General features: G+C 47.1%; 1 protein-coding gene across 3 annotated transcripts in view; it reads left to right on the forward strand.

The window, feature by feature from the left end:
* mapkap1 (MAPK associated protein 1) overlaps window positions 1-18,494 on the forward strand; it is a 74,243-nt gene that overhangs the window by 8,921 nt on the left and 46,828 nt on the right. For 2 of the 3 annotated variants that reach the window (XM_079523773.1, XM_079523774.1), the window contains exons 2-4: window positions 1,927-2,339; window positions 3,101-3,205; window positions 15,951-16,043. In XM_079523773.1, the coding sequence (XP_079379899.1) occupies window positions 2,135-2,339; window positions 3,101-3,205; window positions 15,951-16,043 (403 nt within the window). In that variant the 5' untranslated portion in view covers window positions 1,927-2,134. Of the gene's footprint in view, window positions 1-1,926; window positions 2,340-2,553; window positions 2,577-3,100; window positions 3,206-15,950; window positions 16,044-18,494 lie in introns of those variants that run through there. The other variant, XM_079523775.1, reaches the window with a different exon arrangement.

An 18,494-nucleotide genomic window follows, 5' to 3' on the forward strand; every position in this document is an offset into this window, starting at 1 on the left:
ACTGCCGAGTAAAATAATTATGTGTATCTGAGAACAATGATAGATTATTATAAATTATTGCTGGGGTTTTAGTTGTGATGATGTTTTTCACAAAACACAGTAATAAATAATCCAACCTACTTTTTACACTTAACCACACTAGATCATTGTTCATTGTACTAATGTACTTACACTTAACCACACTAGATCATTGTTCATTGTACTTACTCTTGTTCGATATGGGCATTGAAGCACTATACGAGCTGCTTTGTTTTGGGCCACCTGTAATCTATTCAAGTTACTTTCTTTCGTATTGGACCAAATTACTGCACAATAATCTAAATGTGATAACACTAATGCTTGTACTAATTGTTTGGTTAAATATTTAGGCAGGTATTAGGGTATTACCTTGGGATTCATCACTGAGGATACGTCCCAGGTGATGACCTTGGGATACATCACTGAGGATACGTCCCAGGTGATGACCTTGGGATACATCACTGAGGATACGTCCCAGGTGATGACCTTGGGATACATCACTGAGGATACGTCCCAGGGGATGACTTTGGGATACATCACTGAGGATACGTCCCTGGTGATGACCTTGGGATACATCACTGAGGATACGTCCCAGGGGATGACTTTGGGATACATCACTGAGGATACGTCCCAGGTGATGACTTTGGGATACATCACTGAGGATACGTCCCAGGGGATGACTTTGGGATACATCACTGAGGATACGTCCCAGGTGATGACCTTGGGATACATCACTGAGGATACGTCCCAGGTGATGACTTTGGGATACATCACTGAGGATACGTCCCAGGTGATGACCTTGGGATACATCACTGATACGTCCCAGGTGATGACCTTGGGATTCATCACTGAGGATACGTCCCAGGTGATGACCTTGGGATACATCACTGATGATACGTCCCAGGTGATGACCTTGGGATACATCACTGAGGATACGTCCCAGGTGATGACCTTGGGATACATCACTGAGGATACGTCCCAGGGGATGACTTTGGGATACATCACTGAGGATACGTCCCAGGTGATGACTTTGGGATACATCACTGAGGATAAGTCCCAGGGGATGACTTTGGGATACATCACTGAGGATACGTCCCAGGTGATGACCTTGGGATACATCACTGAGGATACGTCCCAGGTGATGACCTTGGGATACATCACTGAGGATACGTCCCAGGGGATGACTTTGGGATACATCACTGAGGATACGTCCCAGGTGATGACTTTGGGATACATCACTGAGGATACGTCCCAGGGGATGACTTTGGGATACATCACTGAGGATACGTCCCAGGTGATGACCTTGGGATACATCACTGAGGATAAGTCCCAGGTGATGACCTTGGGATACATCACTGAGGATACGTCCCAGGGGATGACTTTGGGATACATCACTGAGGATACGTCCCAGGTGATGACCTTGGGATACATCACTGAGGATAAGTCCCAGGTGATGACCTTGGGATACATCACTGAGGATACGTCCCAGGGGATGACCTTGGGATACATCACTGAGGATACGTCCCAGGTGATGACCTTGGGATACATCACTGAGGATACGTCCCAGGAGATGACCTTGGGATACATCACTGAGGATACGTCCCATGTGATGACCTTGGGATACATCACTGAGGATACGTCCCAGGTGATGACCTTGGGATACATCACTGAGGATACGTCCCAGGAGATTACCTTGGGATACATCACTAAGGATACGTCCCAGGTGATGACCTTGGGATACATCACTGAGGATACGTCCCAGGAGATGACCTTGGGATACATCACTGAGGATACGTCCCAGGTGATGACCTTGGGATACATCACTGAGGATACGTCCCAGGTGCATCCATGTATGTATGTATTTTGTTTTAATACTAATGTAATCTTCTCATAACTCTTTTCAAACAGAGATGATGGAATCCTGATCAAGACTTCTCGGTGGTGATTTCTTCCACCAATCAGACGTCTCGGTGGTGATTTCTCCACCAATCAGACGTCTCGGCCGTGATTTCTTCCACCAATCAGACGTCTCGGTGGTGATTCCTCCACCAATCAGACGTCTGGGCGGTGATTCCTCCACCAATCAGACGTCTGGGCGGTGATTCCTCCACCAATCATGGCGTTCCTGGACAACCCTGTGATCATCCTGGCCCACATCCGCCAGAGTCATGTGACCAGCGACGACACGGGGATGTGTGAGATGGTCCTGATGGACCAGGATGTGGACATGGAGCGAGGACAGCTTGCCCTGGTGCCGGGAGGGACCGCCCTGGTGCCGGGAGGGACCGCCCTGGTGCCGGGAGGGACGGACTGGAGCCAAGGTTAGTATGGAGTGAGGACAGCTGGTCCTGGTGCCGGGAGGAACCATCCTGGTGACGGGGGGGACGGACTGGAGCCAAGGTTAGTATGGAGTGAGGACAGCTGGTCCTGGTGCCGGGAGGAACCATCCTGGTGCCGGGGGGGACGGACTGGAGCCAAGGTTAGTATGGAGTGAGGACAGCTGGTCCTGGTGCCGGGAGGAACCATCCTGGTGCCGGGGGGGACGGACTGGAGCCAAGGTTAGTATGGAGTTAGGACAGCTGGTCCTGGTGCCGGGAGGAACCATCCTGGTGCCGGGAGGAACCGCCCTGGTGCCTGGAGGGACGGACTGGACCTCCGGAACAATGGGATCCCAAGGTTAGTGACCGACTGGAACCGGGAGGAACCGCCCTGGTGCCGGGAGGAACAGCCCTGGTGCCGGGCGGAACCGCCCTGTTGCCCGGGAGGGACCACCCTGGTGCCGGGAGGAACCGCCCTGGTGCCCGGGAGGGACCACCCTGTTGCCCGGGAGGGACCGACTGGACCTCTGGAACAATGGGATCAGGACAAGGTTAGTATGGAGAGAGGATAGCTGGTCCTGGTGCCAGGAGCGACGGAATGGACCTCTTGAACAATGGGATCTTTCTGGACAAGGTTGGTGACCAATGGGGTCAGGGCAAGGTGAGTGAGTGTGTGTGCGTCCGCAACGTAAACGAGTGGGGGTGAATGGGGTTTCTCGATCGCCATGGCAACCAGGAGGCTTTCATATGTTCCATCTCTTCAGGTGACGGAGGAGGAGGAGGGCCTAGCGGGCCGGGCTGTGAGCTGTCCCAGTCCATGGACATCACGTCCAGCTGGGACTTTGGGATTCGCCGACGCTCCAACACAGGTATACCTTACTGTGTGTGTGTGCGTGTGCGTGTGCGACTGTGCGTGTGTGTCTGTCTGTCTCTGTGTGCGTGTGTGTGCATGCGTGAACCTGGATTTTGTTAATCCAGATTTTGTGAATCCGGATTTTCCTCCACATTAATTGAGATCACGATTCGATTCTCACATAAAAAATATGTGTTGTCTTTAGTCCGTATCCATCCATCTTCAACCGCTTATCTGTAGTCGGGTCGCGGGGGCAACAGCTCCACCAGAGTGCTCCCAGTGGAGATATAATCCATCTGGTCCTTGGTCTGCCCCGGGGTCTCCTCCCAGTGGAGATATAATCCATCTGGTCCTTGGTCTGCCCCGGGGTCTCCTCCCAGTGGAGATATAATCCATCTGGTCCTTGGTCTGCCCCGGGGTCTCCTCCCAGTGGAGATATAATCCATCTGGTCCCTGGTCTGCCCCGGGGTCTCCTCCCAGTGGAGATATAATCCATCTGGTCCCTCAGCCGACGACCTGAGGGCAACAGTTCAAACTCAGACCGAAGTGGGTGATCCGATACCTCCAGGAGGGAGGAGGCTCTTTTAAGCATTTGCCTCTTGTACAGTTCTATGAGTTGGGCTTGGGTTCTCCCAGAAATCTTACTGGCCACTTTGACGAGGCTGCTGAGCCTGTTCTTGTTTGCCAGGGTCAGATTACCGTACCAGGCAACCATACAAAACATGAGAACAGATTCAATAAAACTTCTATAGAAAAGAGTCATCATCACAGACGAGACATTAAAAGAACGCATTTTCCTCAGAAAAAAAAGACGCTGCTGGACTTTTTTTGATGTAGAGGCAACATGAGAGTCAAAGGAGAGTTTGTTGTCAAGAACGACACCCAAATATTTATAGCTCTCTACAATTTCAATTTCTGTGCCCTTAATGAGTGTAGGAGCAGGACTGGGAGGAGTCCTTCTAAAGCTGATGATCATGTCTTTTGTTTTGGTCACATTTAACTGTAAGAATGACTTGTCACACCACGATATGAAGTCATTGACAACTGGCCCATGCTGTACCTCATTGTCTTCAAGAAGGCTAACAATCACAGAGTCATCAGCAAATTTGACAATATACCTGTTAGGGTGATTGCTACAACAGTCGTTGGTATACAGAATATACAGTAGTGAGGAGAGACAACAGCCTTGGGGAGAACCAGTGGAGGAGAGCAACAGAGAAGACAGGACCTCATTTACCCTCACGCACTGAGACCTAACAGTTAAGAAGTCTATGATCCAGCCAACAAGGTTAAGATCCAGTTTAAAATAACTGATTAGCTTCTGGGCTAGAAGATGTGGCTGGATCGTGTTAAAGGCAGAGGAAAAATCGACAAACAACAGTCTGGCCTGTGTTTTTTTCCCCTCAAGGTGGCGGTACAAGAAATGCAGTAGGGTGATAGTGGCATCATCTACACCTCTTCCAGACCTGTATGCAAACTGCAGGGGATCTAGAGATTTCTCCACCTGCTTTAGGATGCTATCTTTGACTAGCTTTTCCAAACATTTCATTACTAATGAAGTCAAGGCAACAGGCCTGAAGTCATTTAATGACTTTGGGGTTCTAATTTTGGCAACTGGGACAATTGTGGACTGTTTCCATAACTTAGGGACCCGCTGTTGTTGAAGAGATAAGTTAAAAATAAAATGAAAAATGCTGCAGAGCTGTTCAGCACACGTTGAGAGAACCTTGCCACATATATTGTCCGGCCCTGGACTTTTTGACTTAGTGTGTCTGAGGTGTTTTTCCACACTTTTTTTGTCAATTACTAGGGCTGGAGGGGCTCTAGTCTCGTTTTTTAATTCATTAATTTTATTAGCAAAGCCCTGATTCTCAAATCTTAGGTAAAACTTATTTAGCTCATTGGCCAGCTGTACATCTGAGTCAAACCCAGGCATGGAGATGAGCTTATGGCCTTTATCATCTGCCCCTGTCATAGATTTCATGCCGTTCCATGCTTCCCTGAGGTTGTTACTGCTCAGCTCAGCTTCGATTTTGTTTTTGTACCTGAGTTTACCTTTTTTTATTTCAGACTTTATCTCTCTATTTAGTTCCCTAACCTTGGGTAGGTCACCCTCATTGAAGGCATTTTTCCTGTTGTGGATTAAGCTTTTAAGGGCTGATGATGCCCAGGGTTTGCTATTAGGAAAAACCTTAACAGTCTTAGTGGGAATAACGTTGTCTTCACAGAATGATATATAGCTGCACACAGCGTCTGTGATTTCATCAATATTATCAGATGATTCTGTAAACACAGACCAATCTGTGCAGTCAAAGCACCCCTGCAGGGCAAGAGAGGAATCCTCATTCCAGATCTTCACCTGTCTTTTCCGCACCTTCTCCCTCCTTAGCACAGTCTTGTAAACGGGTAGAAGGTGTACAATGTTATGATCAGAAGATCCGAGAGCAGGGCCCGCCTCCGATTTGTATGCTCCTTTAATTGAGCCATAGCATAGATCCAGAGTCTTGTTGCGCCGTGTGTGACAGTTGACATATTGATAAAAGCTGTTTAGAGTTTTCTTCAAGTTGCAATGATTAAAGTCTCCCAGAATTATGTTGGGCGCGTCAGGGGAGATAGATTGCAATGACTGTGTCACTCTGAAGATGGTGTTCGCTGCGATGTCCGCGTTGGCTTTTGGATGAATATAAACAACGGTGATAAACACTTGGGGAAATTCCCTTGGGAGATAAAAGGGCCGCACCGACACGGATAGGAGCTCTATATCGGGCGTGCATAACCGTTCACGCACGGTGAAGTTATTACACCATCTCCGATTAATGTATAGGCACACCCCTCCTCCCTGTGTTTTGTGTGTTACCTCACTGTCCCGGTCCAGCCGTATAGGCGATCCGAAGCCGCTGATGTCAAATGACGTGTCAGAGTCAGAGTCAGTAAGCCAAGTTTCAGTGAATGCCATCAAGCAGACATTCCCATGTAATTCATCCATTTTGTTCCTCAAGGATTGGACGTTGGCCAGGATTATAGAGGGTAGTGGGACGCGGTTTTTTTCCGTCTGTTTCCTTAGACGTTGACGCACGCCACCCTTCTTTCCTCTTTTCCTGATGTATGCCGATTTCTTGTGGCCATCTCTTACATTCACAGAATCTCCGACTATTCCTGTATTAAAGTTGGAAGTCTGTGAAGAGAGTGTCGCATCGAGGCTCGAGACATCAAGACGATTCCACTGTAAATTTAGGAGAAACTCCCGCGAGTACTGAAATGTTTGTGAATGTTGGTGACTCCATGCAAAAACCATTAAAAGCATCAAAAGTAGTATTCTTAGAAACTCCATCTTTCAGCCTCCTGAGCTATAAGTATGACTTAATAAATACTCGAAAACTCTAGGCCTGTTCTGACAAGACAAACATAATAAACAGTTAAAACGATGCACAGACACTCCTTAAACTAAAACCTGCTGCTGGTCGCCACAAGAGCAGCGCCCGGGATATGAACTGTTCGAGAAGAGTACGCTACTACAAAAGCAGTTGTTACATAAAAGTGCATATCTCCAGAATGGAAGATGGTAAAATCACTTGTCCAATTAGAGTGGACAAGTTACGCTTTCTTTTGAGGTATGCTGTGGGATTCTCGCTATAAGAGAACATTTACTGTGGGCCTCAGACAAGGTCCTTCGTTCAATGCATCACCTTTAGCACAGGCAGAATAGCTCTGCTCAAAATGGCCAGCATTCAAATTGTTAAGTATGCCTGGTGGGTGGTGATGGGTGGTGATCCACCTGAACTGAAGCCGCACCCACAGCTGTAGTTGTATGATAAAGGGGGAGGGGTTAGGGGAGGGGCTGATAGTGTGATGTCACTATATTACTGTTTATTTCATTGGCCCGTTTGACCGTCAAGGGTTCGGCCTCCAGGAAGAAACCCCAAATACAAAGTTAATACACCATTGCACATAAAAACCACTCCAGGGTGTCTAATGAAGTACTGTCACCTCATAGACACATGGAAACGACTCCAGGGTGTCTAATGAAGTACTGTCACCTCATAGACACATGAAAACGACTCCAGGGTGTCTAATGAAGTACTGTCACCTCATAGACACATGAAAACGACTCCAGGGTGTCTAATGAAGTACTGTCACCTCATAGACACATGAAAACGACTCCAGGGTGTCTAATGAAGTACTGTCACCTCATAGACACATGGAAACGACTCCAGGGTGTCTAATGAAGTACTGTCACCTCATAGACACATGAAAACGACTCCAGGGTGTCTAATGAAGTACGGTCACCTCATAGACACATGAAAACGACTCCAGGGTGTCTAATGAAGTACTGTCACCTCATAGACACATAAAAACGACTCCAGGGTGTCTAATGAAGTACTGTCACCTCATAGACACATGAAAACGACTCCAGAGTGTCTAATGAAGTACTGTCACCTCATAGACACATGTGAAAAACTGGAAGAAATCAAACATTGTGGCACTCCATCTTTAATGTTGTGTGTCTTCCCTACAGACTACAGCAGCATAGATAATATAATATAATATTCAAAACAACTACAAACAACAATGACAGCAAACAAAGGGACAGAATAAAGAGTGCTAGAATAATCCATTCTGGGCGGGAACCACTTTTGGTGCTATTCGGTGGCGCGCTACGAGCTTGTAGATCTGCTATTACCACATTTTTGAAAAATAAAAGAACCACTGACAGAAACATAGCTTTTTCAGAGAACTGTCAGGATGTAGAAGACATTTTTAGAATCTGATCTCAGGTCAAAATGGGATAATAGTAACATGTGTTCATGTGCATGTTTTCTCTAAAGTTAGGTAAACTATTGTGAACAGCTTCACAGTAGGTTCTGTATATACAACACAGTATAGTTTTAAGAAGGTACAAATTGAGTTCCGTATAGAGCGTCGCAGTCCCGCCCCCTCGAGAGACCCGGAAAAATAAATCCCTGTTCATTTTCCTCATAGGCTTTTCAGAAAGTATTTATTTAAAGATGTTTGCGCCGCGGACAAAGCCAACTCAAAACGGCAGGTTACACTTTTTTTGTTGTTTTTCTTCTTTGTAATTATTTGTTTGGTCCAAAATATTGTGTTTGTTGTCATGATTTGTCACGACTCAAGTTGGCTTTGTACGACACTTAAAAGGTCTTTAAATAAATACTTTTTGAAATGTCTATGAGGGAAAAATGCATTGGGATTCATTTCCTGGACCTGGCGTCGTCATGAAAGGGGGCGGGACTGCGACGCTCTATATACAACACAGTTTAGTTTTAAGAAGGTACAATTTGATTTCCGTATGTATACAATAGTTTGTGTTTAGAAAGGTGCAATTTGTGCAACTCTCTTAACACTTTCCCTCCCATTCACGAGTTACACAAGTTATTGTTTAATTCACGTTTTTATTAAGTTTCCACCAAAGTTCCACCAAACACGCTGAACTGGTTCAATATTGGGCTTAAGTTTTACAATTACAATTTAGGCATTTCGCAGACGCTCTTAATCCAGAGCGATTTACATTAAGCAAAAACAAAAAGCATGGCATACATCACATATGTAAAGAGTAATATTCATGCGTAAGCTAGGAACGTAACAGTGGAGTATCTATATAATGAAACTATACATATAAACTATAAGACTATACATATACACTATAAGACTATACATATAAACTATAGGACTATACATATAAACTTTAGGACTATACATATAAACTATACATATAAACTATACATATAAACTATACATATAAACTATAGGACTATACATATAAACTATACATATAAACTATACATATATACTATACATATAAACTATACATATAAACTATAGGACTATACATATAAACTATACATATAAACTATACATATAAACTATAGGACTATACATATAAACTATACATATAAACTATACATATAAACTATACATATAAACTATACATATAAACTATAGGACTATACATATATACTATACATATAAACTATAGGACTATACATATATACTATACATATAAACTATAGGACTATACATATATACTATAAAGTGCTATGACTACATACAATGCAATTCTAGTGCTGTCTACGTAACATGCTATAAGTTTGTATAAAATGCTATCTAAGTCTACATAAAGTGCTATCTAAGGGGCTAGGGTAAGTGCTACGGGCCATGATGGAGTTTTAGGCAGTCTTTTGAATAAAATTGAATTTTAGTTTGTAAAAAAATTAAGTCATCTGAAATGTTCCATTTTTGTCGACAAAAACAGTCCCTCTCTGACAATTTAGTCAGTTTGTATTCGTTAACTGTGTGTGTGTGTGTGTGTGTGTGTGTGTGTGTGTGTGTGTGTGTGTGTGTGTGTGTGTGTGTGTGTGTGTGTGTGTGTGTGTGTGTGTGTGTGTGTGTGTGTGTGTGTGTGTGTGTGTGTGTGTGTGTGTGTGTGTGTGTGTGTGTGTGTGTGTGTGGTGAGGTGCATGTTGTAAATCTGGGCCAATCATTGCTGAGACATGTGCCAAATCATATGGTGGTTGAGGCGGCTGGGGGCGGGGCTGAGTGGTAGGGGCGGGGCTGGGTGGTTACATTGATTCACAAATGTATTGGTGTGATTCCCAAAACCTTGTAATGTAAGGGTCCATTTGGTTCCATGTGTTACGCTCTCAGAGTTACAGACCTGTAAGGGTCCATTTGGTTCCATGTGTTACACTCTCAGAGTCACAGACCCGTAAGGGTCCATTTGGTTCCATGTGTTACGCTCTCAGAGTCACAGACCTGTAAGGGTCCATTTGGTTCCATGTGTTACGCTCTCAGAGTCACAGACCTGTAAGGGTCCATTTGGTTCCATGTGTTACACTCTCAGAGTCACAGACCCGTAAGGGTCCATTTGGTTCCATGTGTTACACTCTCAGAGTCACAGACCCGTAAGGGTCCATTTGGTTCCATGTGTTACGCTCTCAGAGTCACAGACCTGTAAGGGTCCATTTGGTTCCATGTGTTACGCTCTCAGAGTCACAGACCCGTAAGGGTCCATTTGGTTCCATGTGTTACGCTCTCAGAGTCACAGACCCGTAAGGGTCCATTTGGTTCCATGTGTTACACTCTCAGAGTCACAGACCCGTAAGGGTCCATTTGGTTCCATGTGTTACACTCTCAGAGTCACAGACCCGTAAGGGTCCATTTGGTTCCATGTGTTACACTCTCAGAGTTACAGACCCGTAAGGGTCCATTTGGTTCCATGTGTTACACTCTCAGAGTCACAGACCCGTAAGGGTCCATTTGGTTCCATGTGTTACACTCTCAGAGTCACAGACCTGTAAGGGTCCATTTGGTTCCATGTGTTACACTCTCAGAGTCACAGACCCGTAAGGGTCCATTTGGTTCCATGTGTTACACTCTCAGAGTCACAGACCCGTAAGGGTCCATTTGGTTCCATGTGTTACACTCTCAGAGTCACAGACCCGTAAGGGTCCATTTGGTTCCATGTGTTACACTCTCAGAGTCACAGACCAATAAGGGTCCATTTGGTTACATTGTGAATTATTTGTTTGCATACATGTTTTTGCGTCGTGTTACTGCATGTGGTGCTTATTCGTCACAACACAAAGTAGTTCCATAGCAGTAGTGTGCGTGCGTGCGTGCGTGTGTGCGTTTGTGCGTGCGTGCGTGCGTGCGTGTGTGCGTGCGTGCGTGCGTGCGTGCGTGCGTGCGTGCGTGCGTGCGTGCGTGCGTGCGTGCGTGTGTGTGTGTGTGTGTATGTGTGTGCGTGATATGTTGTGGTGTTTGGCGTGGTTGTTTGGGGGTTACTGTACATCTGATCATAAAGGGTTAAATATGGACATCTGATCATAAAGGGTTAAATATGGACATCTGATCATAAAGGGTTAAATATGGACATCTGATCATAAAGGTTATGATAAGTGGAGGCTGCTTTGATTGATTGATTGATTGATTGATTGAATATTTTATTAGACAAAAGAAAAATGAAAATAGCACAATGTACAGTCGGCCATTTTGGTCCAAATTTAAGGATTTCCGAAGAAAGACCTTGCGGTCTTGTTTCCATTCTGGTCCATGCACTCACACACATACAGAAAGACGGTCTTGTTTCCATTCTGGTCCATGCACTCACACATACAGTCGGTCAGCTCCTCTCCCTGACCTGCTGACAGATTTAAAGGAGGCCAGTGATCTGCTGGTTTTAAGGGAAGGGGGCGGGGCCTTCCACACCTGAATAGCAGTGCTGCGGAAGTTGAATTTACCCATAAGACCTGTCCGTGCCCTCTGTATCTGTCTGTGGAGATCTCTGTATCTGTCTGTGGAGATCTCTGTATCTGTCTGTGGAGATCTCTGTATCTGTCTGTCTGTGTCCCACATGGAGATCTCTGTATCTGTCTGTGTCCCACATGGAGATCTCTGTATCTGTCTGTCTGTGTCCCACATGGAGATCTCTGTATCTGTCTGTCTGTGTCCCACATGGAGATCTCTGTATCTGTCTGTCTGTGTCCCACATGGAGATCTCTGTATCTGTCTGTCTGTGTCCCACATCTCTGTATTAGAGACTGACATTTTGTCGCGGGTCATGGGATTCCCGCAGATTCCCGCGGGATGGGATTAATATTTGTATTAATCCCGTGATTGGGACGGGACGGGAATGAAAGTCAACAGGAGCGTGCAGGAGCGTGAATGACATTTTCAACTGGTCGCGCTGCCAACCAAAAGAACAGAAGCGCCCATCTTTGTTGTAGTCATCTTTCAGTGAGCCAACACTTTTGACTTGCTGACGCAAGTCAAAAGAACTACATACCCCAGCAGTGCTAATGCTTCCAGGCTCCGCTCCAACTGTGAGAGGATGAAAACTTCCTTCATGCAATCCAGTGGACGTTTCATAAAGTTTAATATGAAGACATCGCAGTGCGGCCGTGCATGATTCTGCATCGCGCCGGTGATGTGATTATAATCGATCATTTATAGCCAGATCATCCTGATGCATTTGTTTCCCCTGGCAGTGGCAACGTTGCAACTTGCAATTGTGATGCTACGTTAGCTACATGCTAACGCTGTTACTGTTGGCACTTGCTTGGCTCCCGGAACAGCTGTGTGAGCGAATGTTCTACAATACATCGTCTCCCTTCTTTCTCCCAAACGAGTCCCATACACCAGTGGTTCCAAAACATTTTCATGCCAGGGACCCCCATAAGAGAAGATCTGCATTACGTTCATTACTGTGTAAAAAAATATTTATATTATGTTTTTATTGGCTATTATATATCTCAACAATTGACAAAGCACTTGTCAACAGTCAGAACTGTTCTTGGTTTTGTTTTAATATTGATATGAATAGGATATACTGTATTTGGTAGTCAAAGTTAAATCCACCATTGCACCAAGCAGGAAGAGATAGATAGATAGATGGATAGATGGATAGATAGAATAACTTTTCCTAATGGGAAAAAAAACAGGAGCTGGATGGGAGCGGGAGTAATTCTACAGGAGTGGGACAGGATGGGATTTTGTTTTTTACTCTGGCCCAGGATTGGGACAGGACAGGATTTTTTCTGCAGGAGTGGGAATCCACTCCCGTGTCAGTCTCTACTCTGTGTCTGTCTGTGTCCCACATGGAGATCACTGTATCTGTCTGTGTCCCACATGGAGATCTCTGTATCTGTCTGTGTCCCACATGGAGATCTCTGTATCTGTCTGTGTCCCACATGGAGATCTCTGTATCTGTCTGTGTCCCACATGGAGATCTCTGTATCTGTCTGTGTCCCACATGGAGATCTCTGTATCTGTCTGTGTCCCACATGGAGATCTCTGTATCTGTCTGTGTCCCACATGGAGATCTCTGTATCTGTCTGTGTCCCACATGGAGATCTCTGTCTCTGTCTGTCTGTGAAGAGGGCAAAATGACTGACTGTGACTGTGGTTTAGTAGGCTAATCAATTGTCAGGTGTGGGGTTGCCATGGCAATCAATTGGCTGAGGCAGAGGCTGGAAATTGCACAGGTGAGGGGATTTAGGCTTTTGTGGTGGTCCTGGAGAACCGTGGGTCCGACCGACTCGAGTCCCGGCACTGCACTCCCTGCGGGGGTGTGGAACGTGTGTTTTGAATATGAAATTGGTGGGTCGAACGGTTCTCAAGTTACATGCATTACAAACGTACACACACGTACGCAGCACATTTATAGTAGGATTTGTTTCGTAAGTGGGCGGCACCAGATCGCTGTTCACGCTCCCTCTAGTTTTGTGGCTGTGGGTGTCGCTCACTTCTTTAAAGTAATAGGTCAAGTAAGTGGGCACGGAGGGCACTGAGGGCACGGAGGGCACGAAGGGCACGAAGGGCACGGAGGGCACTGAGGGCACGGAGGGCCATGAGGGCATGGAGGGCACGGAGGGCAGAGCTGCATGTACCATTCTGATTGTCAGACCCATTTTCAATTGTTTGGCTGGTGGTCATTTGGTCCCAGGCCTAGAAGAGGTCGAATTAGTTTGTTTTGGGAGATTTGTAGCTTATTCTTCTGTGCCTTTGAGATGTTTGGTGTGAAGTTGGAGGTTCGGGTGAAGTTGGAGGTTTGGGTGTAGTTTGAGGTTGAAATGTGGTGTTCGGTGCCAGAGGGAGTCCAAAGGCTTTTTTACAAAACTACTTACATTTCACTGTAGTTTGTTTGTAATCCTAGAGTAAAATATGTAGTTTTCACTGTAGTTCCTTTTGGCTCCCTTTGGGTTCTCTTGGGTGTTTTAATACTGGAGGTTAAATCTGAACCTTTGGGGTGTTTTAATACTGGAGGTTAAATCTGAACCGTTGGAGTGTGTTGAGGCTGGAGGTTAAATCTGAACCGTTGGGGTGTTTTAATACTGGAGGTTAAATCTGAACCTTTGGGGTGTTTTAATACTGGAGGTTAAATCTGAACCGTTGGAGTGTTTTAATACTGAAGGTTAAATCTGAACCTTTGGGGTGTTTTAATACTGGAGGTTAAATCTGAACCGTTGGAGTGTTTTAATACTGGAGGTTAAATCTGAACCGTTGGGGTGTTTTAATACTGGAGGTTAAATCTGAACCTTTGGGGTGTTTTAATACTGGAGGTTAAATCTGAACCGTTGGGGTGTTTTAATACTGGAGGTTAAATCTGAACCTTTGGGGTGTTTTAATACTGGAGGTTAAATCTGAACCTTTGGGGTGTTTTAATACTGGAGGTTAAATCTAAACCTTTGGGGTGTTTTAATACTGAAGGTTAAATCTGAACCTTTGGGGTGTTTTAATACTGGAGGTTAAATCTGAACCGTTGGAGTGTTTTAATACTGGAGGTTAAATCTGAACCTTTGGGGTGTTTTAATACTGGAGGTTAAATCTGAACCTTTGGGGTGTTTTAATACTGGAGGTTAAATCTGAACCGTTGGAGTGTTTTAATACTGGAGGTTAAATCTGAACCTTTGGGGTGTTTTAATACTGAAGGTTAAATCTGAACCGTTGGAGTGTTTTAATACTGGAGGTTAAATCTGAACCTTTGGGGTGTTTTAATACTGGAGGTTAAATCTGAACCTTTGGGGTGTTTTAATACTGGAGGTTAAATCTGAACCTTTGGGGTGTGTTGAGGCTGGAGGTTAAATCTGAACCTTTGGGGTGTGTTGAGGCTGGAGGTTAGATCTGAACCGTGGGTTTTAGGGTGCTAAAGGGATCATGACATAAAATAAGTTTTTGTATTTATTTGTATTTTTATTTATTTTTCTGGTTTTCTGAGCTGAACTGCACCCAAAAAACCCTGATCTTTGAACATGCATTATAGATGTTTTGTGCTCTGGTTTGCCTGTGGACTGTGAGGTAAGAGTCCACAAGTCCCATATAAGACATAACAATTTGCCAGCAGATGTCACTGTTGAGGGCATTGTGCCTGCTTTCATTGCAGCTCAAAAGGCTTCAGAACACACAGAGAAAACCCCATACCACAGAAATTCCACTGAATGTTCAAAGGTCAGGTTGTGTTTGGGTGTAACTGAGGTCAAAGGTCAGGTTGTGTTTGGGTGTAACTGAGGCCATAAAACCTATAAGAATAAATAACAATACAAATAAATGGAAATGAATGCCATGAAACCTTTATGACTAGAGGTTTAAATCTGAATCTGAACCTTTATGACTAGAGGTTTAAATCTGAATCTGAACCTTTATGACTAGAGGTTTAAATCTGAATCTGAACCTTTATGACTAGAGGTTTAAATCTGAATCTGAACCTTTATGACTAGAGGTTTAAATCTGAATCTGAACCTTTATGACTAGAGGTTTAAATCTGAATCTTGGGTGTTGCGGTATTTAAGATATATATATATATATATATATATATATATATATATATATATATAAACGTTAATGCTGAAGACTGATTGTCTCATCAGGAAGTCAACCAGAGAAGCTCAACAAACCTGGGCTGGCTGGTAAGGTCTGAAGTTCTCCAATGTTCTCCTAATGTTCTCCACACGCATATTGATCATGTTATGCCCTTATAAGGTGTGTCCACACGCATATTGATCATGTTATGCCCTTATAAGGTGTGTCCACACGCATATTGATCATGTTATGCCCTTATAAGGTGTGTCCACATGCATATTGATCATGTTATTTCCTGTGTCGTTGGTGAACTGTAGCCATTCTGATGGAGGTCGACTCGTATCTAACGTTATTTTGTCCACATTTTTACCGTTGACTAGAATTCTGCATATCCCGCTTAAATGGTCTAATTTTCTTTCTTTCTTTCTGTCTTTCTCCTCTTGCAGCACAGAGACTGGAGCGTCTGCGGAAAGAACGTCAAAACCAAATTAAATGCAAAAACATTCAATGGAAGGAGAGAAGCTGCTCTACGTCTACTGGTACTGTTGTTTTGTCTCCACCAGGCCGAAGGCTTGGGTGTCTCCACCAGGCCGAAGGCATGGGTGTCTCCACCAGGCCGAAGGCATGGTGTCTCCACCAGGCCGAAGGCATGGTGTCTCCACCAGGCCGAAGGCATGGGTGTCTCCACCAGGCCGAAGGCATGGGTGTCTCCACCAGGCCGAAGGCATGGGTGTCTCCACCAGGCCGAAGGCATGGGTGTCTCCACCAGGCCGAAGGCATGGTGTCTCCACCAGGCCGAAGGCATGGTGTCTCCACCAGGCCGAAGGCATGGTGTCTCCACCAGGCCGAAGGCATGGTGTCTCCACCAGGCCGAAGGCATGGGTGTCTCCACCAGGCCGAAGGCATGGGTGTCTCCACCAGGCCGAAGGCATGGTGTCTCCACCAGGCCGAAGGCATGGTGTCTCCACCAGGCCGAAGGCATGGTGTCTCCACCAGGCCGAAGGCATGGTGTCTCCACCAGGCCGAAGGCATGGTGTCTCCACCAGGCCGAAGGCATGGTGTCTCCACCAGGCCGAAGGCATGGTTGTCTCCACCAGGCCGAAGGCATGGTGTCTCCACCAGGCCGAAGGCATGGTGTCTCCACCAGGCCGAAGGCATGGGTGTCTCCACCAGGCCGAAGGCATGGTGTCTCCACCAGGCCGAAGGCATGGTGTCTCCACCAGGCCGAAGGCATGGGGAGAGTGTTGTCTCCACCAGGCCGAAGGCATGGGTGTCTCCACCAGGGCGAAGGCATGGTGTCTCCACCAGGCCGAAGGCATGGTGTCTCCACCAGGCCGACGGCATGGGTGTCTCCACCAGGCCGAAGGCATGGTGTCTCCACCAGGCCGAAGGCATGGTGTCTCCACCAGGCCGAAGGCATGGTGTCTCCACCAGGCCGAAGGCATGGTGTCTCCACCAGGCCGAAGGCATGGGTGTCTCCACCAGGCCGAAGGCATGGTGTCTCCACCAGGCCGAAGGCATGGTGTCTCCACCAGGCCGAAGGCATGGTGTCTCCACCAGGCCGAAGGCATGGGTGTCTCCACCAGGCCGAAGGCATGGGGAGAGAGTATGTTGTCTCCACCAGGCCGAAGGCATGGGTGTCTCCACCAGGCCGAAGGCATGGTGTCTCCACCAGGCCGAAGGCATGGTGTCTCCACCAGGCCGAAGGCATGGTGTCTCCACCAGGCCGAAGGCATGGTGTCTCCACCAGGCCGAAGGCATGGGTGTCTCCACCAGGCCGAAGGCATGGTGTCTCCACCAGGCCGAAGGCATGGTGTCTCCACCAGGCCGAAGGCATGGGTGTCTCCACCAGGCCGAAGGCATGGGGAGAGAGTATGTTGTCTCCACCAGGCCGAAGGCATGGGTGTCTCCACCAGGCCGAAGGCATGGGTGTCTCCACCAGGCCGAAGGCATGGGTGTCTCCACCAGGCCGAAGGCATGGGTGTCTCCACCAGGCCGAAGGCATGGTGTCTCCACCAGGCCGAAGGCATGGGTGTCTCCACCAGGCCGAAGGCATGGGGAGAGAGTATGTTTTATTGTCTCCACCAGGCCGAAGGCATGGGGAGAGAGTATGTTTTATTGTCTCCACCAGGCCGAAGGCATGGTGTCTCCACCAGGCCGAAGGCCAGGCCGAAGGCATGGTGTCTCCACCAGGCCGAAGGCATGGGGAGAGAGTATGTTTTATTGTCTCCACCAGGCCGAAGGCATGGTGTCTCCACCAGGCCGAAGGCATGGGGAGAGAGTATGTTTAGTTGTCTCCACCAGGCCGAAGGCATGGGTGTCTCCACCAGGCCGAAGGCATGGGTGTCTCCACCAGGCCGAAGGCATGGGTGTCTCCACCAGGCCGAAGGCATGGGTGTCTCCACCAGGCCGAAGGCATGGTGTCTCCACCAGGCCGAAGGCATGGGGAGAGAGTATGTTTTATTGTCTCCACCAGGCCGAAGGCATGGGGAGAGAGTATGTTTTATTGTCTCCACCAGGCCGAAGGCATGGGGAGAGAGTATGTTTAGTTGTCTCCACCAGGCCGAAGGCATGGGTGTCTCCACCAGGCCGAAGGCATGGGTGTCTCCACCAGGCCGAAGGCATGGGTGTCTCCACCAGGCCGAAGGCATGGTGTCTCCACCAGGCCGAAGGCATGGTGTCTCCACCAGGCCGAAGGCATGGGTGTCTCCACCAGGCCGAAGGCATGGTGTCTCCACCAGGCCGAAGGCATGGTGTCTCCACCAGGCCGAAGGCATGGTGTCTCCACCAGGCCGAAGGCATGGGTGTCTCCACCAGGCCGAAGGCATGGGTGTCTCCACCAGGCCGAAGGCATGGTGTCTCCACCAGGCCGACGGCATGGGTGTCTCCACCAGGCCGAAGGCATGGGTGTCTCCACCAGGCCGAAGGCATGGTGTCTCCACCAGGCCGAAGGCATGGGTGTCTCCACCAGGCCGAAGGCATGGGGAGAG

Source organism: Electrona antarctica, assembly GCF_951216825.1.
Source record: "Electrona antarctica genome assembly, chromosome: 16".
Lineage (NCBI taxonomy): Eukaryota > Metazoa > Chordata > Actinopteri > Myctophiformes > Myctophidae > Electrona > Electrona antarctica.